Source organism: Prunus avium, chromosome 6, assembly GCF_965620075.1.
Source record: "Prunus avium chromosome 6, drPruAviu1.hap1.1, whole genome shotgun sequence".
Classification (NCBI taxonomy): domain Eukaryota; kingdom Viridiplantae; phylum Streptophyta; class Magnoliopsida; order Rosales; family Rosaceae; genus Prunus; species Prunus avium.
In genome coordinates this window covers 34,777,207-34,801,000 of record NC_142289.1, presented here as the reverse complement: position 1 = coordinate 34,801,000, position 23,794 = coordinate 34,777,207, and the positions used below count along the sequence as shown (strand labels likewise).

Below are 23,794 nucleotides of genomic sequence, written 5' to 3'. Positions count from 1 at the left end.
AATCACTTACATCATACCATATTTACCGATCACATTACATTATTTAGAAATTAGAATCACTTACATCATACCATATTTACCGATTACATTACATTATTGTTAATTATATTATAAAACTCACTTTTATAGTTGGATCTCGTGACTATTAAAATGTCATCTATAATATGGTTAGAAAAGAAAATGAGATCGCTTTAGCTTTGCTCCAATATGTAAATGTTTCAGGCAATGCAATCACCAAGACACCTACTAAGATGATGTCACAAGAATAAGAATGATCTGGTATCCATTCAAATGGCATTGTAATAAATTATCTGGATAGTAAATATTATGTTACTATCCGGTACAGTGGAAGGGAAGTAGCTTCCCACAGTTCTCTGTGGTACAATGCAATGATGCCTTCTAAACCTTTCATATCCTCTCCAGTGATACAATGATCAATGATGTAACACTACTATGCATAAAATGGAAAAGTAAAAGAAATCTTGCAGAGGGGACAAAAAAGATAAAAAAGAACGGATCTTTAACAATTGAAGAGGCAATTCCCAAGCAAAAGTTGTGTCTTCACGGAAACTCAAAATCAGGAGAGCAGATTCATACCCTGAAAATATTTTTCGCCTGCCATGGGTGAACAAACAAGAGCAAATAAGCATCATGACAATTTATCAGTAGGTTTCGATTAAACGAAAACTATTACTGTGATCTTACTTGCTCTAGCACTAGAAACATAATCACATTCCAAGATCCTAGCCGACCAAAGTTTGGGAGGAACCCTTTATAAAAGGCCAAAAATCCCTGCAGTATATCATCTGTCATGAGTTCCATAATATTTAAGGAAGCTGGTGACAAAAATTTCGGCCCTTTTACTTAAATGAAACGCTTTGAAGGGTAATGACTATGAATGGTACAGCCAGAGTGGAAATACGGATTAAGACTGAAATAAACCAACATACCTCATACTTCAAAGTTTTGACGAAGCAGTCAAAGGTGTTTTTGTAAGTAGAATCTCCCATCATTCTAGATTTCACCTGGAACATAACAAGCAGGGCATCCAACCCAACATTTCCTTACTAGCTCATCCATCAAAAACTATATAAAATTGTTTTGTACAATAAGAAAATGTCATCACAATCTTTCAATAGCACACCCTTGTTACAGCCTGCACCGGACAATATGCAGGTTATGCTACTATCGCAAAATCAGCATTCCATGATTTTTAAAATTTTGAGAATAAATATAGCATGCACAGATCTTTTTTTCTTCTTTCAGTGCCATATTCATCATATAATCTTCAATATTTTCATTTCCAATGCAATGCTTTACAAAGCAGCGTGAGAGAGAGAGAATGAGCGAACGAGAGATTTATCATTTGATAACTTCTCTTTAAAATTCTGTTTTATGTTTACACTTCAGCTGTAATTTCCATATGTTAATTATAAATATATATATACATATAATGAATTAATATTGAAATTTCAGTTCTAGAAAGCCTAGGTCAATATCAAAGTTGAAATTAAAAGGTTGATGATCTGCCATGAAGAATTTATTGTTTAAAAAATATCTCTAAAGTTTCCATATTTTTTGGCAATAGTGCATTTGCATTTCACTGTAGTTGCAATTCAAACCAATTTATTTATTTACAGCCTTATGAAGATAAATTGGAGTACAAAACTTATTTTTACAACTAATTGGTTGCAGAATGCATACCACATCAACAGGAGAGCCAATACAAACTGCAAAAAAACCGGCACCCAGACCAGCTAGGAGATGAGTGAAAATATTGTCCATGAACCCTGGAATTTTCAAAATCGTCTGCATAAGTATGAAGTATCAGGACTCACTGGGATTTATCATCCTAGATGTAGAAAATTCGAAATCACTTGCAAATGATGAAGATAATTGAACTTAAGAGATGGAATGCTCTGATATTACCTCCTTTACTTGATCATAACTGGCTAGTTCAGCTGCATTTATAATAGCATTTCGTGCTACATTTGGCCCCAGCCCAGTCCACAGGGCCCCTACTCCTTCCTGATTATTTTGACAAATATTAATTAACAAAGACGAATAAGCTGATGTGAAAACAAAGTTAAAAAAAAGGTAAACTAAAAACTTTGTTCTACTTTAAGTAAACTAACCTGTCTCACTATAGTGAAATAAGCATCTACAGCTCCAGAATAACGCCTAGGAACTCCAGCTGGCAATTTTCCTTCAGCTTGAAGTCGAACCTTCACAAGGTCTGTTGGATTAGCCACTATGATTGCCAGAGCACCTGTCAATACGAAAGTTTGTGATACGAGTATGCTGTTAAAGTTACTTTTTCAGTTCAAATGGCAAGGAAGATAATAGCAACAGACGCAGAGTATGTTAGTGAATAGTGCGCAATACAATTAATTCCAGCAAGATAGTTGCCAAATATACTAACCAGTCAATAGAGCAGCAAGTATTTTGTGGAACAGAGGAATATCTCCAACAAAAGCACTGCCAACAAGGAAAATTTTGACCTGTTCAACATGCAGTTTATGGATATGCAGAATGTGTCACAAATAAAGCATTTAACAGGAATTCATAATTGCATTTGTGAAAGAAACATATCTGGAACTCACAGGATCATATAACCCAATTCTTAAGCCTCCGTAAATACACTGGCGTTGTAATCCTGGAATTATGCCATTCCAAAGTGCTGCTAAACCTTCTTCCCTAGCGATGGTAGCCATAGTACCAAACAAGCCCTTATATTTCTGTGAGCCAGTTGCATCCCCCACAACTGCTTTCTTTTGGAGCTGGAGCCTGACTTTAGCAGTGTCTAAAGGAATGGTACAGAACTGCACAATATCCATGTAGAAACCAAATGGGAAGAATCTCTTAAATGTTATATACCGAGCAGCAATTGTTACGAATACACATATACACAAGACCTTATCAGGCTGCCAAGCATCAGCTAGAGTCCTATATCGTCTTAATGCTGCCAACTCATTTGAATTGTAGCTTAGCATTAAGCTTATAACCTAATCATATCATATGTTAAAGGGTTGTAATCAATATTCCCACTTTTGCACCCTAATTAATTTTTTAGTTTCTTTCAGTTAATCCACATTATTATACCAGGACACGCTGTCAAACACAAACAAGAAGAGCTACCCTTACATTTTAACATTCAAGAATGCTACAAACTCAGAATCCAAGTAAAATTTAAACCCATAAACCATCAAGGAAACGTATTGACATTACGCTAACTACTTTCCAAAAAATTGAACAAGCAGCATTGATCTTCATATAAAACTGGCATAACCCAAGTAACAAAATACATTTATTAAGCTAAAAAACAGAAATTAAAGCCAAATAATCATCAAACAGCTAACCCAGTTAAGCATATTTCTTAACTAAGAAGTAAAACTAATAAATCAGCTGAAAATATACAGAGGCATTCACATAAACAGAAGGATCAACGATACCTCAGCGAAACAGGCAGCGAAAGCACTGCACAGGAAAGTTTGCAAGAATGAGATCTCAGACCTGGGGCTGAGATCTGCCATTGGAAGGTGCAAAACGAAAGCTCAGAAGCAAGGATTGGGAAAATGGGTAGGCAAATTTTTGGTTGAGTTGAAGAGAGGGAATGGCGTTAAGGTTATAAAGAAGGTGGATAACGAGTAATTATGAAGGAAAGGTACATGGAAGAAATAGTATGGCCTTCTTTTTGGTCTCCATTCAAAGCTTTGCAAAACTGAGTTTTTCACTCCTTGCTATTCTTGCCTCTCTTGTCGTCATCGTTTCAATTATTTTAGGGGGTAAGTGATTATGGGTTCTATTAGTTTAATCCTTCTCAACTTCAAATTCTTCAATGTGATTTGTTGATGTGTGATTATTGGCTTTCCTTTGCATTTAAAAATTTTTGTAATATTTTTATTTTCTTGTGGTGATTGATGAATTTACAATTTTATTTTTGTAGACCAATTCAAAAAATATTGAAATATCAGTTTACATTATCAAATTATGCACTCAATTCAACAGATTTAAAAAAAGGTATCCATGTAGTAAAAAAACCATCATATAGTTGTAAGGAGCTTGTATCTCAAGTTGTTATAAGCATTTATTCATGTACGAAATCTAGATTCAATTCTCTCCTTCTTCAATATCGCTTGTATTAAAAAATAAAACAAAAACCCATCATACATTTGACTTTTTGGTCATCAGATCCAAAGAGAATCTTCTCGTCTGTGTAATATACTTTATACATCATGATAAATTCTTCATCTAAAAGAACCATGATAATGCTATTAAAATAAAACGAAGAAAATTAATTCAGTGATGTTTTTTTAATATTTCTTTTCGATTGTTTTCTATTTATTTTCTGTCATGTGCTGAGAAAGGGATTCGTCGATGTACATCAACCCAAAAAAATAGTGTGGGGGAAGGGTACGTAGTCACAATGCTAAATGTAGAACTTGACATATTGCATCATCAATCTGTTCAGCGTGTACTAACTAGTAATTACTTACCCCAACAACATTTTCAAAATATTTTAAGCGTATCATAGATTTTTGTGGGATGACTTATAGTTCAAGAAATATACTTATCGTTGGAAAAAAACCTTGAGTTACATAAAAGAAAAAGTTAAAAAATGTGAAAGAAAGTTTAAATGAAAAGTGTATTGACTTGCAGATCAATGGCCTCAGGTTCTCATTCCCATAACACTTTGGTAGTGTGTGTAAGATTATACTTTATTATTGTTTTGTATTAAAAAAAAAGGAAAAAAAAACTTGGGCTGGGCTTGGATCCCATACAGCCCACAATTATGTTGCGGCCCAATTTTGAAGGTGCAGGAGCATTTAAGCTGGATCATCACAGTAGGCAAGACATCCTCCAAGTCGTGCGCGGGAACACAATTCTACGAAATCCCGCCAATTGAAACCCAAAATTCCCAAACACGGTTCATTTCCCTCCTCCACTATATAAACCCTAACCCCAAACCCCACCCCCTCAAAATCTACTGCACCTATTTTCCCCCCAAAAGAAAACCCTAACGCCAATCAAGAATCCGTACACCTCTACGACCCGGAAACGATGTTGGAGCTCCGACTGGTTCAGGGGTCGCTGCTGAAGAAGGTTCTTGAGTCCATCAAGGACCTCGTCAACGACGCCAACTTCGATTGCTCCGCCACTGGCTTCTCCCTCCAGGCCATGGATTCCAGCCACGTGGCGCTGGTGGCGCTGCTGCTCAGATCCGAGGGCTTCGAGCACTACCGCTGCGACCGCAATATCTCCATGGGCATGAACCTCACCAACATGTCCAAGATGCTGAAATGCGCCGGAAATGATGACATCATCACCATCAAGGCTGACGATGGCAGCGATACTGTCACCTTCATGTTCGAAAGTCCCAGTATGCTCCTCTTCTTTCTTTCATTCCTTTTTTGCTGTTAAATTCGTTTTCTTTTGGCTGGTAATGCTTGTTTGTTTTTCTATTAACTTTGAATTTTTGTAAATCTTGTTTTTTGTTGTTGAGTATGATAAATTGTTGGAAAACAAAAGAAACATGACATGCAAATCTTGAAATTGAAGCGAAACTGAATTTGATAGATGTCTCATAATTATTTGGCATGAAAATTATAGCCTGATAGTGTTTGGTTGGAAATTATGGGCTTTCTGTTAAGTCAGAATTATATATCATCACTATAAAATGTTGTATAAAGATAAACTGGGTTTGTTTCTGTTAACTCAATCTTGGCCGAGGTTTATCATTTCATACCTATCTAGGTTCTGATGTAGAGTTTTGTTTACATGCTCCTGCCATGGTTGTTCTTTACTTCAATGCAAGGTAGTAATTACCGATATTGATTGTAATGTGGAGGGTTTGGAAATTTGTAACTACTGATATTGAGAGAAAATAAACGGAAATGATGAAAGTTATAATGAAGTGGACAAAGAAATGTAGGGAGACATTATCCAATAGTGGTAATTGTTAGAAATGTTTTAAAGTAATTTTGGTTATGTGACGGCTTGTTACCATGCTTCAATGTTGTTTTCTAATTGATGTATTTTGTTCTTTGGGTAATGGATCACAGCACAAGATAAAATTTCTGATTTTGAGATGAAGCTGATGGACATTGATAGTGAGCACCTTGGAATTCCGGAGGCAGAATACCATGCTATTGTTAAGATGCCTTCAGCTGAGTTTGCTAGGATATGTAAAGACCTCAGTGGCATTGGTGATACAGGTACTGTTAACTTTTGTCTCCTTAGAATATTCATGATTCTCCAAATTTGATATGTTGATTTTTGAGTAATGGGTTGATGTTGCTTGCAGTTGTGATATCTGTGACCAAGGAAGGTGTGAAGTTCTCTACAAGAGGGGATATTGGCACTGCTAACATCGTCTGTAGGCAGAACACTACAGTGGACAAGGTATTGCTATTGTATCCCTGTAATTATGCGACAGTGTCCTCACAAAACATTAATGTACAAGCTGTATGGTTTTTGGTATTGCAATCCAATGTCTAACTCTGTTTCTTTTCCTTTCTAATTTTTGGGAATTGCAGCCTGAAGAAGCAACCGTTATTGATATGAATGAGCCAGTTTCATTGACATTTGCTCTGAGGTACATGAATTCCTTCACAAAAGCGACCACATTGTCGAACACAGTTACAATCAGCCTGTCTTCTGAACTTCCGGTTGTGGTTGAGTACAAGATTGCAGAGATGGGCTACATCAGGTTCTATTTGGCTCCTAAGATAGAAGAAGATGAAGATGAGACAAAGCCTGAAGTTTGAGTGTTATGCCTTGTTTGTTTACTTGAACTGCACTGTTTAAAAATCCATGTAGAGGATTTTTTTCATATAAGCTCCGATTCGAGGTTTTCCTTGCTTTCTCAGTGACTGAGTTGGCAAATCTGTAGTTTAGGAATCTTCAAATCCATTAGGTTCTGTGTTGTAGGTTTTTAATTGAAAACATTGTTCTTTCTCCTCTCCTTTTCCTTTGTTGGGGTTCGTGTTTGATTTGTGGTTATATAATCAAATGAACTCTGCAAATGCTCACTGATATTGGTGCCTAGTAGCTATGTGAAGGTAAAAGTTTCATGTATAACTAAATCATCATATCATCTTTCATTGATTGTCAAAATTGAAGAATGATACACAGAATTAGAACACCAAATCCTGCTAAGGCTTAAAAGTAAATGATTCAAAATCCCCTGTTAAAAACCCTAGAACGAACAGCAATAAAATTGAGCTAGCACATCAGGGATCAAGCTGGCAAAGCAATATAAACATGTCCTTTCTGATTGGGCAGACAAGCCCTCTTCCTCTCTTTTGCATAAAAATATTTTGGGAGGGTGTAACTCAAAAAATATGCTGCATCAACCCATTAAAAACTCGGGGGTAATCTTATCTATTTCGCTTCTTGGCTTCGCTGTAGAGAATGACTCCTGTTACTGTAAGAGAATAACCGAGCATCCCAGTCACTGATACAGGATTTCTAAATATCAAAATTGAAACCACCACAGCAACAGCTCCTTTTGCATTTCCCAACACCTGGAAGATCCCCAATATCTCAATTAGGGGTTTTAGATACAATGAACCAAATAGGAACCACATTGAGCAAGAATGTCACAAACAATATAGGAACCAAGGAGAAAAGCTTCTGTGGGTGGGCCTATCTATGCCACGTGACAGAACTGAGTATGAGAAAGTCTAGTTAAAGAACGAAACGTGTTTGATTATAAATTTTAAACCACATTCTATATTTAAAATTACTACTCAACACTGTCATGCGACATGAACAACCTCACATAAGTTTTTCTCAGAACGAAGAGAGCATTGAGATGAGATTCAACTAGGTAACATTAAGTAAGCAAACAAGGACGCATTTGTCCCACATTTAAGCTTTGTTTTGGATAATGCATTTGTCGCAAATAAATTCAAAATTGCAAAGAAGAGGGATAATATTTTTACCTGGAGGGTCAAGGCACTGGTGTGTTTTGTTACCAAGAAATTGGTCAAATTGACAAAATATGCGAGAGCAGAATTGAATACTAGATACCATACGATGGACACATCATCTCTTGCAAGTGCAATTGTGATCCCAACCACATCCTCTTCCATATAAAGTGCTGCAGGTAGAAGGATTGCAACAGCTACAGGACCCATGTACATGAGGAGGTTCATAGAATTAAGCTTTTCCCTGATAAAATAATTAAAATTGGAGATGGCTACTATCAATCAGCTCATCAATCAGAACATCACATTAATTGATAGAGTTGTTCAAAATCTTACCCTTCAGAAGACAACAAAATTCCTTGGAGCACTGACTTGAGTGCCCTTGCTGCTGTAGCACCAACACACATTATGAATCCAAAGACATGAAAACTTGGTTCTCCCTTCAGTCAATGGAAAGAGAAAATTCTGAATATTCAGTAATGATCAACAGCTCTCACTCTCACAACTTCAACAAGAGATGTATATCTAACCAAACAAAATCCTTGCTTTTAATGTTTTTGGCAGTGAGAAAAAGCAAACAATGAGTACAAATTTACTCAGTTTATACTAACCCCTCAGAAATTCTTGCATCCAACGAATGTATACGACATTTTTCTTTCAATAACCCTCTCTCGTAATGATCATACAACCAACTATTGTTAGACTGACATATGTAATTTGCAGCTAGAATATGCAGTCAAACGAAATTTTGAGAAAATATATTTTACGTCTTAACTGGAAAAAAATTAAGGAATTTATGACAATGAAATCAATAAAAAGAAGAAGAAAAGAAACCCTTAAAATTCATGAAGCAAGAACATCAACTAAATTACACAAAATGAATGCAACCCAATCAGGAAAATTAATTCATCAAAAGGGAGGTCCAATCCAAAAAATAAAGGAGAAAAGGGCAACATTTATACTCACAATAAATTTAAAGAAAATAAAATAAAAATGAAGGAGCTGTTCTTACCCCACTGGCAATAACGACACCGGTGACAACCGGTATGAGAGTAACATAGGTGAGCCAGCCCTCTTTCTTGCGGGTCATAAGATACGCAAACACCGCGGTGAAAAACGGCGTCGTGGCGCCAACAGCCTGGTTAAACGAGACGGCAAGATACCGGAGCGAGATGTTCCCGCCAACGACAGACAAACAGAAGATGAAACCAAGGGACGATATCTTGAGGAACTGGACACGTGACTTGATGCTCTGCATGGGCACCACCTTGATCCATGAAATGGCTACGTAGCTCAGGAGAGAGCAAGCCAGCATGTGGCAAAGGGTCAAGAAGATCGGGTACTTGAACCCGTAATTGCTCAGCAAAAACTTGTTCAACAACAAGACTCCGATGTTCGATGAGTACCAGGTTGTTATTAATCCGACCGTGAAAAACTTGTCTGACATTTTTCTTTTCGGGTTTTTTTCGTTCACAAGCTTAAATGTTTTGGTTTCCTTGTATGTTGGAGGAAGCAAAGGGTTGAGTTCATGGATGTTGTTGTGTAGAGAGAGAGAGAGAGAGAGAGAGAGAGATTTGATCACAGGGTGGGATTGGAGGTGATAGCAATGGAGGATATGGATGTAAAGGATCTGGGGAAGGAGAAGGGTCGATAGGACACAGAATTGGAACGTAGATTTCGAGCTTTAAAGTCGGATGAGTATTTTGGTTCTTCACGTTTATTATGTTTTGGCTTTTTTCTTTGGATGTTATGTTAGAATTTCAGTATGAGAAATGTGACTCTAAAATGATAATTGTGATGGTGGTCAACGGTTGGGATTCGTCCATGAGTGTGAAACACATATACAAGTTTTCGGTTAAATCAACCGTTGTTAGTCATTTGCCTCCTAGCAAATTTTGTAGCTCCATATGTTTCATGTCAGAAATATTAGATGAATACATTTTGCTTTATTTCACCTGGCCGTATGAAGAGTTTATGTTTGGAAATTAAACAAGTTTTGTCGATGGCTTCTTTAGTTTCAGATTTCTTTCACCTGACGGTCAGTTCACATGAGATTGGGCTTGGTAGTAAAGGACATGCAACTCAAGCGGTTAGCAACGTTTAGCCCATCCTGCATGCGAGATCTTATATTTGGCTCTCCCTTCCGCGAATATCGCTTGTATAAGAAAAATATTCACAAGAGTTTTGGTCATTGTATGCGATAATGTCAAGCACAGTTCACAAAAATCATTGACAAGCTTACAGGAAAATCATCATTATATGGCCAGTACAACATCCACTCTAACAATTTGCCAACAAAAGTTCAGATCCAGGGGAAATTTACTCAAAACTGTTACCCTTTTTTTTTTTTTCTCTCTCTGCAATTTGTATCTGAAAATTTCATTAGTCTAAAGGCCCATGTCTAGAACTTGGCAAACTTAATTACACATTTCTTGATGCTCTCCATCTCTTCATATAAAAAACAAAGAAAAAACACTCGATAACAAAAACAATGAAGCAGAAGAACCAGTGAGCGGTGGATCATGTTGATGACTATTCATGATGTGCACAGTAAGAGCCCCGAACTTTGAATGAAGAATATGAGGAAAATAAAATTGTGTGGAGGAAACCTGGGAAAATGATTAGGGTGATTCCCTCCAGTCTTCACCAGCATAAAATGCGTTGTCCCCAAGTTCTTCCTCAATTCGAAGCAACTGTAAGAAACTTTGGCCAGTCAGTTTCAAATCATGGCTTACTTTGTAACAAGACATATATGGCGCTAAAAACTATAGACCTAGAGATGGTTGGACCTCTTGGAAAACTGACCATCTTTATCATATCAGCCTTATAGGGTAAGTTATTAGAAAGTAGCAGGTAGCATTTCATTAGCAGATAAATACATAGAAGAGTATAAAAAATGACTTTTTAAAAAAAATAATAAAAAAAAAATCAGAAGAAACGAGATAAAAAAAACGAGAGGATGAAATGCACCATGGACACGTAAGTTATTTATAGTGTAGACAAATATAACAGTTTATCGATTCAACTTGTCCTTGGACAATTCCATCCGTAATTACTTGTTTCTATAGCATAAGCTAGGAAAAAGGTAACTGTCGTATATGGAATATCAAATATGGAGCTGCAAAAGTACTTCACATACTCTCCATGCAGGATTGCAGAAAAAATCTGATACCAAGAGCTTGTTACGCAGCTGATAGACAGAAGAACCGTGGACATGGTAAGTAAATATAAAAGTTGACCTGGTTATACTTAGCCAGCCGCTCGCCTCTGCAAGGAGCACCAGCTTTGATCTGACCTGTTGACAGACCAACAGATAAGTCTGCTATGAAGGAATCTTCAGTTTCACCACATCTGTGGGATGTCACCACTCCCCAGTGCGCATCCTTTGCCAACTTCACCACTTCAATGGCCTCGGTAACTGTCCCAATCTGGTTTATCTAATTTTGAATCATAGTAATATAGTATTTAAAATAGCTCAATACCATAGAACAATAACAGAATATACACCTAAACCAAATTTTCTAATTTCATCCAAATACAAGCTAAATACCTTTACAAGAAGAGCATTACAAGTGGACTCCTCTATTGCTCTCTTAATACGTTTTGGATTCGACATTATCAAGTCATCTCCAACTACCTGCAAAAGCACCAGTCTTCAAGTTAAAACATCTAGCCATATCTCAGGTGTAAAATAGAAAGATCCTTGGCGAATCTGATAGACAACTAAGCTAACTAATTTATATAGGGGAGCTCCTAAATTACTCAGCCACAGTAACAGGCAAGCCAACCAAATTATTCTTATAAGTTAATCTTTACATCCAACAGGATTTGCAGTTACTACTACCTTAAATATTCACAAGGATGTAAAATAAGAACAGCTACAATACCATGTCTAGTTACTTCCTACATAATTCTCCATGAGTATCAATGCCTTCTCTGGCCAAAGTTAATTCAGTCGAAGAATGCAAGCACCAGGACACTAAATAAATCACCAACAAGAAAAAATAAACAAACCTGACAAATTCCAAGACCAGAAAACTTTTTGGTGTGTTCCCAGTCCTCCTTATCAAATGGGTCTTCAATTGAAACAATTGGGTACTCTAACACCCCAAAAACAGGGGAAAAGTAGAGATAAAAGGGTAAGTCACAGAGAAAATCAAACACAAAAACATTGAGAAACTTAAAAGGAGATAATTATGTACCATTACAAAGTTCTTTATACATCTCAGTCATATCTTGGCCTGACTTGAAATTTTGTCCCGACTTATTTGCTGATTTGTAGTCCAGGTCATACTTTGTACCTGTATCATGGGGAAACAGAAAGCAAAATATCAGCATTTAAGTATATATGAACTCGTGTTCTTTTTAGAAAGAAAATAAAATTCTAACCATTACTACAAGGTTATTTTAGCCTCAGCTTTCCACCAAGAATATATTGCATGTAGTTATTTTCGACATTTTCTTATGTTACAGAAAGACCAATTTTCAAGAAAGATCCATCACCTATGCAAAAGTCAGTAGCAGCAACATCAATTGCTAGTTTTATTTGCTCATTATAACCTGTTCTGCTGATCGCCTCTTTAACAAGATCCAAGACTTCTTTAATGCTGCCAAGAGATACAGAAAAATGATAACAATAACAAAAGGCATATCACATAACCTTTTAGTAAATTTAACCTTTTCTCATACGCCACAAAGTAACAACAGCCATTACAATTAGTTATACAAAGCTAAAACAATCTTTAATGCATTGTAAGAGCTTGCAAGATGGTTGGTTTTCCTCTTTCGCAAGTTAGCTTTCATTTTTAGAAGGCAGTTTCAGGGGGGCTCCCGTAAGGTAAAGAAATTAAAGAAGATCACAGATCATAGAAAAAACACTTGCCTGGAGATGTTTGGAGCAAAACCACCATCTTCTCCAACATTACATCCATGTGCACCATATTTTTCTGTAATAACAGCCTGTTCTTTTTACAAACAATAATAAACTATCAATAATAACGGGGCATGGTGGCATCTCCTTGTTCACATGTACAGAGCAAAGCCCATTTGACCTTTAAGCAGCATGTGGTTAAATTACTGCTTAATAAAATTTCAAGTGGAAATTTTTTTGCTCAAGTCCATTACTTTTTAGAACATAACCATATGCTATAAAATTTGCAACATAAATAAGGACAGTTACTTTAAAAAAAATGAGCCACTCAACAAGTCTCTCAAACTAGAACAGATTTTCACGTCACTAGGAGCAATACACTGGATATAATCTCAAAAGTTAAACAATTGAGATGAAATACCTTCAAGTGATGATAGGTTTCCGATCCCATTTGCAATGCCTCCTCAAACCTGTTAGCTCCAATTGGGAGAACCATAATTTCCTAAATATTTAGAAGTAAAGTTTAATTATAAGGACATGCTACACATTATTTGAAAGTGTTCATGTTAAAAACATTATAATCAAAATCACTAAACAGCCTCAGCAGGTTAAAACTAATATTATAGGATGGAAAAAGAGAACATTAAGCAGTGGTTTCTGAAACAATCACATTCATGAGTAGTATCTAGAAGTATCTAACTAGTGAATTCCAACGTAGTTAGATTCCAAGAACCAATGATCTTAAAATTTTAAATTCCGACCTTATTTTAAGTGAAAATATCATACTTTCATGATGTCAATACAAATACTCACAACAACAAAAATGGTGCAAATCTTGAAACCCTCTCCCCACATAAATCACAACCCAAAACAGAAGATTTGGAAAGTACATATCTAAACATTAAAGCTTACCAGAGCATACCTGAATGGCCAGATTATTCCCAGCACGCTTTCCCCCACTTATAACAGTGAAAGCAGGGACAGGCAGGGTCAGTTGTGATTTTCCAGAAAGGTCGGCAATATGTTTGTACAGTGGCACCTGATGTTTATCTTTTCTCAGAAACTTTGGGGGAATAGAGTATACAAGTATTACCAAAACTTAGAAAGTAATAATAGAAAAGAGTCATACCTCTTTTTGAGCCGCTCCAGCTTTGCAAGCAGCAATTGACACAGCTAGTATGGCATTTACTCCAAGTTCACCCTGAAAGTTGATTTAAGAGTATCATAACTTTATTTTTGTTCCTAAAAAACAAGAAAGAAAGAAAGAAGAAACTAAGAATTCTCCTTTTTCACTACATAAGAGAAAGGACACAAAGTAGTAGTGTATGAAATGGCCAAAAAGGAAATCATAAATCCAAAAATTAAGTATATTCAGAAAACTATTAGCAGCAAAATCAATATTAAGATTACAAATGCTTGATACAGTTAACATTCAGACTTCCATATGCATAATTTGCAAATATATTAGAGAGATGCCTAACACTTATGATTTTATATCGATAGACAAGGAGAGTCATAGAATACTACCAGATATCAGACTAGAAATGCAATGCCATGCAAGCACCAAAATATATCAGTAACTAATACTCAAATAGCACATAGCACAGATCAGAAAAGAGCTCAATTACATAAAGTCACACTGAATAAAAAGTACCTTCTTTTCTGTTCTATCCAGCTCTATCATTGCCTGATCAATCTGAGACTGAAGCGTAGGATCCATGCCTACCAATGCTTCAGATATTTTCTCATTCACATTCTTAACAGCTCTAGTCACACTATTTCCAAGATACGATCCCTTGTCCCCATCTCGCAATTCAACAGCCTCATACCTGGTTTCAAAAGTAATATCCCCGACCATACATAATATATTATAATTTTGAATGGGATGGAGATCAAATAGCATAGTCCACAAGTGGCATAACATATATAGATACTTAACAGTTTCTTGATTATGCAATAACAGTTCAATTTCTTAAATCATTTCCACGCGCAAAGAAAACAAATAAAAAATTATGCAATTCAAGCATAAGACACTTTAAAGTCTTATGCTTTCTCTACAAACTATGTAGAACAATGATAAATATAGAGCTAATGATCAAAATATGAATAGTTGAATTCCTTAACGAATAAATTTTCTCAGCAGCCAAACACCAGAGAGAGAGAGAAAGAAACTTACATTCCAGAAATATCAGAACTAGGAGCAGAAGCACGAAACATTCCTTTGTTAGTGTGGAGGTCCACTTCAACAGTTGGAATTCCTCTGCTATCGAGGATCTGCCGAGCTTTGACCTTCGTTATCACTGACGGAATCGCTTTCCTCATATGATTCGACTGCATTATTCATTTCATAACAACAACAAAATCAGCACAAATCGAAACACAAACTCGCGCACAGCTCAGACAAAACTAATCAAAGAAACTACAATTTCCTTTTATTTTTCTATAATTTAATTACTCCCGCATTTTCATCGTCCGAGGAACCAAACAGAGGGAGAGAGAGAGAGTGAGTAGATTTACGATATAGAGGACGGGATCGGGGGCCTTAGCCCTAACGGCGGCATTGACGGCGTCTTCGATTTTCCGAGAGAGCATGTGGTTATCCAAATAGTCTTGCACCGACATTTTCTTCTTCTTTTGAGAAAAACTAACTCGATTTCTGACGAAAACAATGGTGGTTTTCAGATTTGAGCTCTACAGAGAGAGGCTGAGCTCTAATTGAATAAAAGCTTTACACAGTGAGAAGCTTATGACTTACTGAAGAGACTGGCGCTGGCTCCGAATATTGTTTTTGAATTTTGAGTGTCTTCCTCTTGCTTCTGTTATAATCTCGGATGAGGCTTCTCAAAGCTTCAGGTCCCGGGGTTTTACCGTAGCAAAACGCAACGTCTCTGGTGTAATCCCCGTTGCTTTTGGTTTTCGTGTTTTATTACAATATTTTCTGATGTGTAATTCAAATTAGTTAGTGTTTGTAATGATTAAATATTTTTTTTTGGGTCAAATAATGATTTAAAATAATTTATCCTTATAATTTGCTGGCATTCCACATTCTCTTTTTTCATATTGGGTTTTTATTTATTTATGGAGTTGGTGAAATTACAATAAAACTCAGGTTTTTTTCACATTGTTTTTTTATTTAAAAAACCTTTAAGTTTTCACCAATCCAATATGATGAAAATGAATACTCAGATCAAATGAAACCGCAGCAAGTTTGATGAAACTTGCTATTTTTATAGTGTTATTTGGCTCTAGTTTGATGAAAGAAGTTACATAAGAATTGGAATGAATTGGGAAACATAGGAGTGGGAATTGAGCAATTGGAATTGGATTACGATTTTTTTCAAGCCACTTACATAATTTTTTATTCTGTATTAGTAAACGCAGTAGAGTCAAGAATTTGAATAATTCTAATACCCATGTGTTAGCAAACACGAGAGAAACATAAATTAGAATAATTCCAATATATGTCCTTGGAGTACACATATTAAATTAAAGTATAATTTAGCCTTTATTTTTTATCCGGCTACCTTAATTTTCATTCCATATTTGTTTGCTATTGCACCTGTTATCCATTTTATCATATCCTCCCTTTCGCCAAAGGGATATTTGCAAACCAATTTTCTAGATTTGGAAGAGAGCACGAGAGTAGTATAAAAACAACGTGATTATATTGCATCATAGTACAAACGAAGAAATATGAGATGCTCTCTATAGACGCAAGATAGATCCCGTGGTGCACAGTCGTATGTTTAGCAAAAAATGCTACCAAATACCCCGTATACAAAGTTACAGAGTCTTATGCTACCACGAAAGCACTAGATGAACCTGTAAAGTGGCGAATCGATCCCACCAGACTCTTTGAGGCACCAAAATGTCTAATTCTGTAAACACCGGGAGTTGCAGACTGAGGAATTCTCCACTCTATGGTTGCCTGACTTCTAGTGCTGAGTTTGGAAGGTCTTGACCACTTAAACCGCAGGCAGAAATCATCGTCGTCATAAGCTGGAACCCAAGTATCCTTTCCATGGAGAATCTCCACAAGGGCAAATGTACCTTCAGTCATAAGGTCATTCCGAGGACAAGCTGACCAGAACGTAACCGTTACCATGTCATGGCCTTTCTTGAAGGTGGAGTTCTGAGGAACATCGGAGCTGCAGTCCCCAAAACTAACACCGCGAGGGGTTGCATCCATCACAACAGGTGTAAGTAAGCTTATTTGTTTATCAAGGAGATCAGGGGGTTGTGGACCTGGTGCAACAGGTTTGCCACTGGTGAGAGCGGTAGCAAGCTTCTTGAACTCCTGAATGTAGGCACTGAGTGTGTGTGGTCCATACAGAGTGGAGGCACCCTGGGAAGCATAATGGGTTAAATAATGAATTTCGATTACACTATAACAGTCCCAAGACAAAACTGTACAATCATAATAAACACACCTATTTATGAATTTTGAACCATAATGCTACAATAGAACTTATAAAAACTAACTTAATGAAAAATAAGAGGGTGAAATCAAGCTGTTTCCACAGGAGGCTGATGGAATATGGCATTTATTTTATTATTGAGAGCACAGGTTTAGTCCTAAACCACTTCCTAGTAGGAAGAACCAGTAGTCTAAACTGGTTACTGAACCTACGTTCTGAGAATTTCGTAAGCTACCTATATGTCATATTTAGGGTGCATTGTTAACTTACTGAAAAGTTTTACGATTTTATGTCTAATTTTGTTTAATATATCCTAGGAATTTTCCAAATTATCTCTGTGTTAGAATGCATAGGCAATCTATAAATTCAAGAAAAAAATAACTCACCTCATATCTCTGCACCTGAAACTCTTCAAAGGTAGTTATATACTGTGAATAAGTATTAGTCAATCCTGCTATAACAACATGAACATTTGCGCCATTACTACCACTAGTCAGTACTGTCTTCACAGCATCACGGAGACGCCTACCAGCCATTGTTGTAAATTCTGTGCGGAACAAATTCATGACAAAAATTTAGGAGGCATTCAAACTGTTGACCAGTTCAAAGTAAAAAAGATGGACTTTAGTGTGTCCAAAAAAGCAACTTTAACATATTAACAAAAGTTCTGTTTAGACACTTACTGCAATAGCATACTAGCCATGCACCATTTGGCCCCTCTTACTATTTTAAAAAATATGGGCTATTTCTAGATTGCTTAGTTTTACGAAAGAAGGGTAAGATACTACCTCCAGGTACACTGAGAATGACAAGCTGCCCTATTCGAATGATCTGAATTGGAAGTATTGAAGGCTGCAGGAACAATGGAGAGAGAGATATAAGTAATCTTTAGGGAAAATATTATAGTAGTTCAGAAGATACCAAAAATATTTTTCTAGCTCATAGAGAAAACAACTCAAATGGCTGCAACCTCATGCCTATACATGAAAGACAATTTGGAATATATATATATATATATTGCTATGCAGATTGTCTCCTGAAGAATCCAGAACAGATGAAACAGAAGCTGTTATTTCCTATTGCTAATATAACACGAATCTGATATGAATCTTGCATAAGTTATGAACCTCAACTACAATATAATATAACAGGTGAAGCTATATGATTACAGAGACTTTTAAATGGTATGAATGAGATACTATATGATCCAACTATTTAGGGAGTTTCATTTAATGCTACATCTTTGTCAAATGAAATATGTGATGCAACCTACCGCCCAATCATATGGTTCCTTCATTTCACCAGTATCAAGCAAGATTGGCTTTGGATTCTGACAATCCACTTGTTCCTTGCCTGGTGTTTTGAGTACGTTGCGCACCAACCTCCAGAAGGGATTTCCCTGATATGACACAAATAACCATGCAAAATGGTCAGTTAGAAATTATTGTGAGAGCATAGAACATGCACTACATATGAAATATTGCATTTACATGTTACCTGATCATCGCCTTGCTTGAAATCAAAAGCTCCAGGTCCGTCAGTGGTTCCAGCAGCAAATCCAAACCCCATTGCAGCAGGGCATGTTTTTACCACCTCTGAACCTCCTCCCTGTTTGGTAAACGTCACTTCAATTTGGGAGAAGTCTATGTAAGCATGGCGATAGTCAACCTTCCCCCTCAACTGCTCAGATGCTTTGTTGAAAAGATCCACAGCTTTTCTGAGTTGCCTCTCACCAATAATACGTGTACTTTCAAATTCATCTGGGTAACTGTAACGTCATGTACAAGATGCAATTTAGCATTTGCACAGGCATCATAAACCATAGTCATATGTACACATGTCAGTAACAAAAGAAATATAGTGGGAAAAGGAATAAATACCCCGGTCCTCGGCCATAGCACAACTCATTTTTCCCGCCACAGGTGCTGTGATTGAACTCACAAGGTAGTCCAGTGTCTGTACAGAAAGCGCCTAGAACATTCGGGCTTACATCACCACAGTTTGATTGACAAAATGCAGAAACAAATCCAGGCTTGTCAGCCTGCCTTAGTGCACCCCTGACACGTCTTGCAACACTCAAGGTCCTGGTTGCTGGCTTACCAGGAGGAGACTGAAAGGATGCAGCAAGCTCTAGTAACTCATGGTCTGAAATCAGAATTAAAAACAAATTAAACAATTTCTACTCCCTTTCTTGTTGTTCTCATAACTAAAAGTATTATGATGACTCAACACAACCTAATCTGTGAGAACAAACCAATCTTACTTCTACATCTTAGTTAGTCAATTTTAACAAAAAATCTATCGTAGACTGTGGATATAGATACATTTCTTGCTTCACATTCCTATAAGAAGATAGTCCTGGCCAAACCCATAGTTTTGAATGTACAATGAAACCCAACATTTAACATGCAAATGCACCAATGTCTCCTTCAGATTATTACATATGTTTACACGATGCACAGATAAAAAACAATCAAGGTAGAGAGTTGAAAGATGTCAAATCCTATTAACATGCCATATTTCAAAAGATATCAGAATGATTTTGAGAATAACTCCTCTTGCATACTTGGTTTTGTTTTCAAAAGTTCTCTTATAACACACAAAGTTCATTGGTTCCCCTCAATAAAAGGAAAACATACAGAGGCAAGTCAGCCATGCTTAAGGTATACAAAATTTTGCAGTATCTGTGTACATCATATATGTAGTACAGGCATATATGTAGTTGGGCATCAAGCAAGCATCACCATGTAAAACACTAGCTTAAAATTCAGAGAAGTTGAGAGCAATATTAACGTCCCAGACATTCAAAGTGCACATATATATGCATATGCATATAACAATGACAGGCCCATATGCAATGCAGTATCCAAATCCTTGACACAGGTATAGCCTCTGCTAAGACAGACATCATTAAATATTACAAAGGGTGTTGACAAGTATATATGTTGTAGTAACATGGTTTAAATATGACAAGTTGTTTCTGTGCCAAAATTCTAGCTCACGACCAATGTCATATTTTAACTATAATTCAATTAAGCTATTTCTTAAGAACCTAAACCAATTTTATCTTCATGTACAGTAATTAAATGCAACTGGAGAGCAACTCACGATTATCATGACGGTCATTAAATAAGTTTGAGACTCTTCGGGGGATTCCATCAGCAGCAACTTCACCAGAATATGCGCTTCTAGAACCAGTCTCCTCAAACCAGTCTTCCATAAATCGAGCAGCAGCACCCTTGTTATCCCCACTAATCAATGAGTTTGAACGACTCATAGAAGTTCCATGAGTTGCAAACCAATTGAAGCTGCCAACTGGACCCCATTGATCGTCAACAAACTTCAGAAGAGTCATTTCTTTATCGACGTCATACTTGTATTTACTGCGCTCTGATGCAGGGTTATTGAGATAAGCACTAGGACTGCGATTTACGCCAGCATCTAAGATTTCCCCTGTAAAGAACCAAAACCTACATGAGGACACAGTCACTAATAATTGAAAAGAAAGAGAAAAGGATCAGGACTCTCCCACTTACCCTTATTAACAAAAATTGATCCTGGCCCGAGATTTTCATGAGCTTGAATAATACTTTTCTCAATGCCGTCAACAAGGACATCAAATGACTGACGCACAAACCCAAGAGATGTTACAATATACACCACATATTGGAGATAGCCCCCAGGGCCAGCGTGGGTGTGGATTCCACTAATAGCTACATTCTTTTCAGTGTACAGGTCCCCATACCTGCCAAATAATAACCCAGTAAGATTTCTGTCATATACCCTAAAAAGATGAAATCACCCTTAAAACAAACTGTGGACTTAGCCACTCCTCTAAACTTAGTTCATTTTAAAATTCTCTTGCTACCAAGTTACAACAGCATTTATGGGACCTTAGAAACATATCAAATAACATGAAAGATACGATTAACTATAGAAACTAATGCAATTTGACAATTTATATACATTGATAGACAATTGCAGCTTAGCTCCAAAAATGTCAGTAAAATGGGTTACCTTGCCTTCAACCTCTCCACCACTTTCAATTTCACAAGCTGTGAGGCCATGCAAGCATCAAGATTCACAAAAGCCACTCGGTTCCCCTGCGGCTCTGCCACAATGAACGTGCGAGCTCGCAACCTGAAGTGAACCCCTGAAGCGATCTGCTCCATGTTCGCGTACCCCATCATGTTGACATCAGCAGCAGGACCCGTGATGTCGTAGCTCCCAAGACCAATCAAATAGTTCGAATCGGAGAGAGCTCCTTGAACACTACACAGAACGAGTAGAATTGCGATTTTGAACCACAAAGCTCCATAAGTTCTCCGAACCTTGTTATCGCCGAGACCCAAAAACTCCATGGCAGCTCCTCCAAATAAACCGATTATAGCTTAACCATTTCCTTCCCTTGGAGAAACACACAAAATTAGCAAATTTTTGATGAAAACAATTCAACACAGTTAGAGAATTAGTAACAATTCCACTTCAAAATTGAACTGAAATGAGCTCTCATGCATTAGTTTGTACCTCAATACACTTTCAGAGCAGTTTTCGCTGACCCAGTGCTTCAACAAAGCCCGTGATGAGAGAGAGAGAGAGAGAGAGAGAGAGAGGGAGAGGTGTGGGTGTTTGTTTGAGAGAGAAGAACTTCAGAGCACACCTGCGTTTTGTAATGTAGTCAAAGCGAAGAAAAATATTACTGGTAGCGGGGAATGGCAGGCACGGACGGATGCTTAAATATGGTTTTGGTAGTTGTCAGAAATTCTATTTTAAATAAATTTGTTGATTTGACGTGGCGGGCGGGGCCCTTGGGTGCATGGAACCGGCTGTGTACTGTGAGTCTCAAGTATTTGATTAGATCGGCTTAATGGGCTTGGATCTCGGATCTTGTCCTGCACTCTGAGGGATATTTTTCTTTTCAATAATTTTTTTTCTTAATTCAAGTCTCAATTGAGTTTAACAGTATGTGTAAATTTTGATATTATTTGTTGATTGTCACGTATGAGAACAATAACAGGTGTATCGTTGAATTTTAAAATGAATTACTTTGTAACTAGAAACTCTAGATCACTATGTATGTAACTTGGAGTGATAGTTATGCTCCTAAAATTAGGTTCACATGACCGGTATGTTATTATCTTTAAAATAGAAAAAGAAACACGTACAATCCATTTTACATTACGGTCGGTTTTCAAATACTATTTTACCAATTAGCTCTTAATATAATGATATATCTTCTCTCATTATTTTTCTTCTTAATATTGAAAGAAATGTTCAAATTTAAATCTCTCGTACCATTCATCCAATTAAAAAAGAATCTCTAACATAAAGAAATAGCATAAATTAATCAACTTCGCCATGGACATTTATAAAAAGTTCAAAACCAATAAGAGCAAAAACCAAAAGAAGATTCTAACACAGTCCAATTGAATGTTCAACGATCCATCATCCGGCTAAGGCTGTATAATTGATAGATTGCTTTTCCCTCACAACACAAAATGGCAATGTGCATGAAGTAGACCTCAGAGACACGTGTCACAAATTGAGTCAAAGAACAAGGAATTTCCATCAATGCTTTGGCGTGGTGGATACTGATGAACACATAACCTTCTGTTTCAATTGTTCATCATTAATGAAGCCCGCTAAGGCACGTCAATAGCCAGGTCTCTTCTTCATACTTGAAAAATTACAAGAGTTGTAAAGTTAGCCTAGACTATGCCAAAAACGTACAACCATGAGGAAGGATCGTCGAACCTCTCTTGCAGATAAAGGTACAACACCAGGACATATAATAATCCAAAACAAGTGCTCTAATACTTAATTGAGTCATTTTCCATTGCTCATTGCTTATGCTGGAAGCCACAGAACATTGCTCATTGCTTATGCTGGAAGCCACAGAACATAAGTTAAGCAATAATATTTGAGACGTGAGAAATTATGAATCTAAAAAGTTGGGAATAAGAAAGAGGAGGAACGAAACCGCTTCCCTAATTCTTTATTTTTAAGGTATTGAGTTACATATTATGAAGTGGATTACAATCATGATTTTTGACTCACGTGTTAGAAAACGAAATGGAAGTCAACAATCAAAATATTTATAATTTCCATTTCAAGTAAGTAAATAGCTCATTAATGTCATTTGTGAGGGTAGTTACCTTTGCACCCGAGGTACTCTCCCCTTTCTCAATATTGTATTTATAATAAATAAAAATTACTTAATGTCATTTTCTTTTCATTTAAGCTTAATGTAATTTTCAATTATATGCGGCATGGAGCCATATAATTTCCATGTAAGCAAAAGATAGTATGAAGATAACTTGTAACCATATATTGATATTGTCCCATCAATACTGCTACTGCATGTTGCTTCTTTATATCCACTACATCAGATGACGTGAAGCTTCAGAACTAGACAAACATATTTGTGTTTCACAAAGGTAAACATCAGCAAAAAACCAGAAAAACAAAAACAAAACAGAAAGCATCACCTCATCATATTACGCAACCGAGCTGTCCGGGATATAGTTCTGTCTTTGATGCCTGAGGAATACATTGGTGAGAGCAGAGTCACAAAG

General features: G+C 36.7%; 5 protein-coding genes across 7 annotated transcripts; 1 reads left to right on the top strand and 4 right to left on the bottom strand.

The window, feature by feature from the left end:
* Window positions 1-257: 257 nt before the first annotated feature.
* Window positions 258-3,791, bottom strand: UCP2 (uncoupling protein 2). Of its 2 annotated transcripts, XM_021965637.2 has the most exons (9): window positions 3,453-3,789; window positions 2,604-2,822; window positions 2,423-2,501; window positions 2,136-2,269; window positions 1,930-2,028; window positions 1,705-1,809; window positions 951-1,025; window positions 706-792; window positions 258-615 (listed from the first exon to the last, which is right to left on the bottom strand). In XM_021965637.2, exons 1-9 carry the CDS (start codon window positions 3,531-3,533, stop codon window positions 592-594), a joined length of 903 nt encoding a protein of 300 aa, XP_021821329.1. In that variant the 5' UTR covers window positions 3,534-3,789; the 3' UTR covers window positions 258-591. The 2 variants fall into 2 exon arrangements, with proteins under 2 accessions (XP_021821329.1, XP_088110165.1); XM_088254039.1 differs by lacking the exons at window positions 258-615; window positions 706-792; window positions 951-1,025 and adding an exon at window positions 1,027-1,156 and having other exon boundaries at window positions 3,453-3,791.
* A 1,088-nt stretch (window positions 3,792-4,879) lies between these two features.
* On the top strand, window positions 4,880-7,035 carry PCNA2 (proliferating cell nuclear antigen 2). The gene is made up of 4 exons (XM_021965148.2): window positions 4,880-5,380; window positions 6,063-6,215; window positions 6,305-6,402; window positions 6,537-7,035. The coding sequence occupies exons 1-4, from the start codon at window positions 5,062-5,064 to the stop codon at window positions 6,765-6,767; spliced, it is 801 nt and encodes a 266-aa protein (XP_021820840.1). The 5' UTR covers window positions 4,880-5,061; the 3' UTR covers window positions 6,768-7,035.
* Window positions 7,036-7,077: 42 nt separating this feature from the next.
* Window positions 7,078-10,070, bottom strand: LOC110762613 (putative sugar phosphate/phosphate translocator At5g05820). Its single transcript, XM_021965267.2, has 4 exons — window positions 8,944-10,070; window positions 8,268-8,371; window positions 7,947-8,175; window positions 7,078-7,526 (listed from the first exon to the last, which is right to left on the bottom strand). Exons 1-4 carry the CDS (start codon window positions 9,376-9,378, stop codon window positions 7,380-7,382), a joined length of 915 nt encoding a protein of 304 aa, XP_021820959.2. The 5' UTR covers window positions 9,379-10,070; the 3' UTR covers window positions 7,078-7,379.
* A 90-nt stretch (window positions 10,071-10,160) lies between these two features.
* On the bottom strand, window positions 10,161-15,717 carry ENOC (cytosolic enolase). Its single transcript, XM_021965138.2, has 14 exons — window positions 15,557-15,717; window positions 15,319-15,457; window positions 14,978-15,132; window positions 14,456-14,630; window positions 13,931-14,002; window positions 13,724-13,840; window positions 13,223-13,303; window positions 12,814-12,890; window positions 12,435-12,538; window positions 12,134-12,232; window positions 11,946-12,031; window positions 11,482-11,568; window positions 11,171-11,368; window positions 10,161-10,624 (listed from the first exon to the last, which is right to left on the bottom strand). Exons 2-14 carry the CDS (start codon window positions 15,421-15,423, stop codon window positions 10,553-10,555), a joined length of 1,428 nt encoding a protein of 475 aa, XP_021820830.1. The 5' UTR covers window positions 15,424-15,457; window positions 15,557-15,717; the 3' UTR covers window positions 10,161-10,552.
* A 727-nt stretch (window positions 15,718-16,444) lies between these two features.
* On the bottom strand, window positions 16,445-21,941 carry LOC110762865 (neutral ceramidase 1). 2 transcript variants are annotated; one of them, XM_088255334.1, is made up of 10 exons: window positions 21,747-21,941; window positions 21,237-21,626; window positions 20,756-20,964; window positions 20,328-20,672; window positions 19,100-19,364; window positions 18,717-18,987; window positions 18,493-18,618; window positions 18,008-18,071; window positions 17,606-17,766; window positions 16,445-17,146 (listed from the first exon to the last, which is right to left on the bottom strand). In XM_088255334.1, the coding sequence occupies exons 2-10, from the start codon at window positions 21,578-21,580 to the stop codon at window positions 16,595-16,597; spliced, it is 2,337 nt and encodes a 778-aa protein (XP_088111460.1). In that variant the 5' UTR covers window positions 21,581-21,626; window positions 21,747-21,941; the 3' UTR covers window positions 16,445-16,594. The 2 variants fall into 2 exon arrangements, with proteins under 2 accessions (XP_088111460.1, XP_088111461.1); XM_088255335.1 differs by having other exon boundaries at window positions 21,237-21,621.
* Between the last annotated feature and the right edge of the window lie 1,853 nt (window positions 21,942-23,794).

What these genes read in the sequence shown, in the direction of transcription:
- LOC110762613 (XM_021965267.2), bottom strand. Translation starts at nt 9,378, where the DNA reads ATGTCAGACAAGTTTTTCACGGTCGGATTAATAACAACCTGGTACTCA. An exon ending in GTGTCGTTATTGCCAGTGGG is followed by an intron (nt 8,372 to 8,943) that starts GTAAGAACAGCT and finishes CATTGACTGAAG; the next exon opens with GGAGAACCAAGTTTTCATGT. An exon ending in ATTTTGTTGTCTTCTGAAGG is followed by an intron (nt 8,176 to 8,267) that starts GTAAGATTTTGA and finishes TTATTTTATCAG; the next exon opens with GGAAAAGCTTAATTCTATGA.
- ENOC (XM_021965138.2), bottom strand. Translation starts at nt 15,423, where the DNA reads ATGTCGGTGCAAGACTATTTGGATAACCACATGCTCTCTCGGAAAATC. An exon ending in AGTTCTGATATTTCTGGAAT is followed by an intron (nt 14,631 to 14,977) that starts GTAAGTTTCTTT and finishes TTTTGAAACCAG; the next exon opens with GTATGAGGCTGTTGAATTGC. An exon ending in AAACCTATCATCACTTGAAG is followed by an intron (nt 12,891 to 13,222) that starts GTATTTCATCTC and finishes TAAAAAGAACAG; the next exon opens with GCTGTTATTACAGAAAAATA.
- PCNA2 (XM_021965148.2), top strand. Translation starts at nt 5,062, where the DNA reads ATGTTGGAGCTCCGACTGGTTCAGGGGTCGCTGCTGAAGAAGGTTCTT. An exon ending in CAGTGGCATTGGTGATACAG is followed by an intron (nt 6,216 to 6,304) that starts GTACTGTTAACT and finishes TGTTGCTTGCAG; the next exon opens with TTGTGATATCTGTGACCAAG. An exon ending in AGAACACTACAGTGGACAAG is followed by an intron (nt 6,403 to 6,536) that starts GTATTGCTATTG and finishes TGGGAATTGCAG; the next exon opens with CCTGAAGAAGCAACCGTTAT.
- UCP2 (XM_021965637.2), bottom strand. Translation starts at nt 3,533, where the DNA reads ATGGCAGATCTCAGCCCCAGGTCTGAGATCTCATTCTTGCAAACTTTC. An exon ending in TCGCTGCCTGTTTCGCTGAG is followed by an intron (nt 2,823 to 3,452) that starts GTATCGTTGATC and finishes GATATTGTGCAG; the next exon opens with TTCTGTACCATTCCTTTAGA. An exon ending in TTGGCTCTCCTGTTGATGTG is followed by an intron (nt 1,026 to 1,704) that starts GTATGCATTCTG and finishes GTTATGTTCCAG; the next exon opens with GTGAAATCTAGAATGATGGG.
- LOC110762865 (XM_088255334.1), bottom strand. Translation starts at nt 21,580, where the DNA reads ATGGAGTTTTTGGGTCTCGGCGATAACAAGGTTCGGAGAACTTATGGA. An exon ending in TAATGACCGTCATGATAATC is followed by an intron (nt 19,365 to 20,327) that starts GTGAGTTGCTCT and finishes TTCTGATTTCAG; the next exon opens with ACCATGAGTTACTAGAGCTT. An exon ending in TGCTATGGCCGAGGACCGGG is followed by an intron (nt 18,988 to 19,099) that starts GTATTTATTCCT and finishes ATGACGTTACAG; the next exon opens with TTACCCAGATGAATTTGAAA.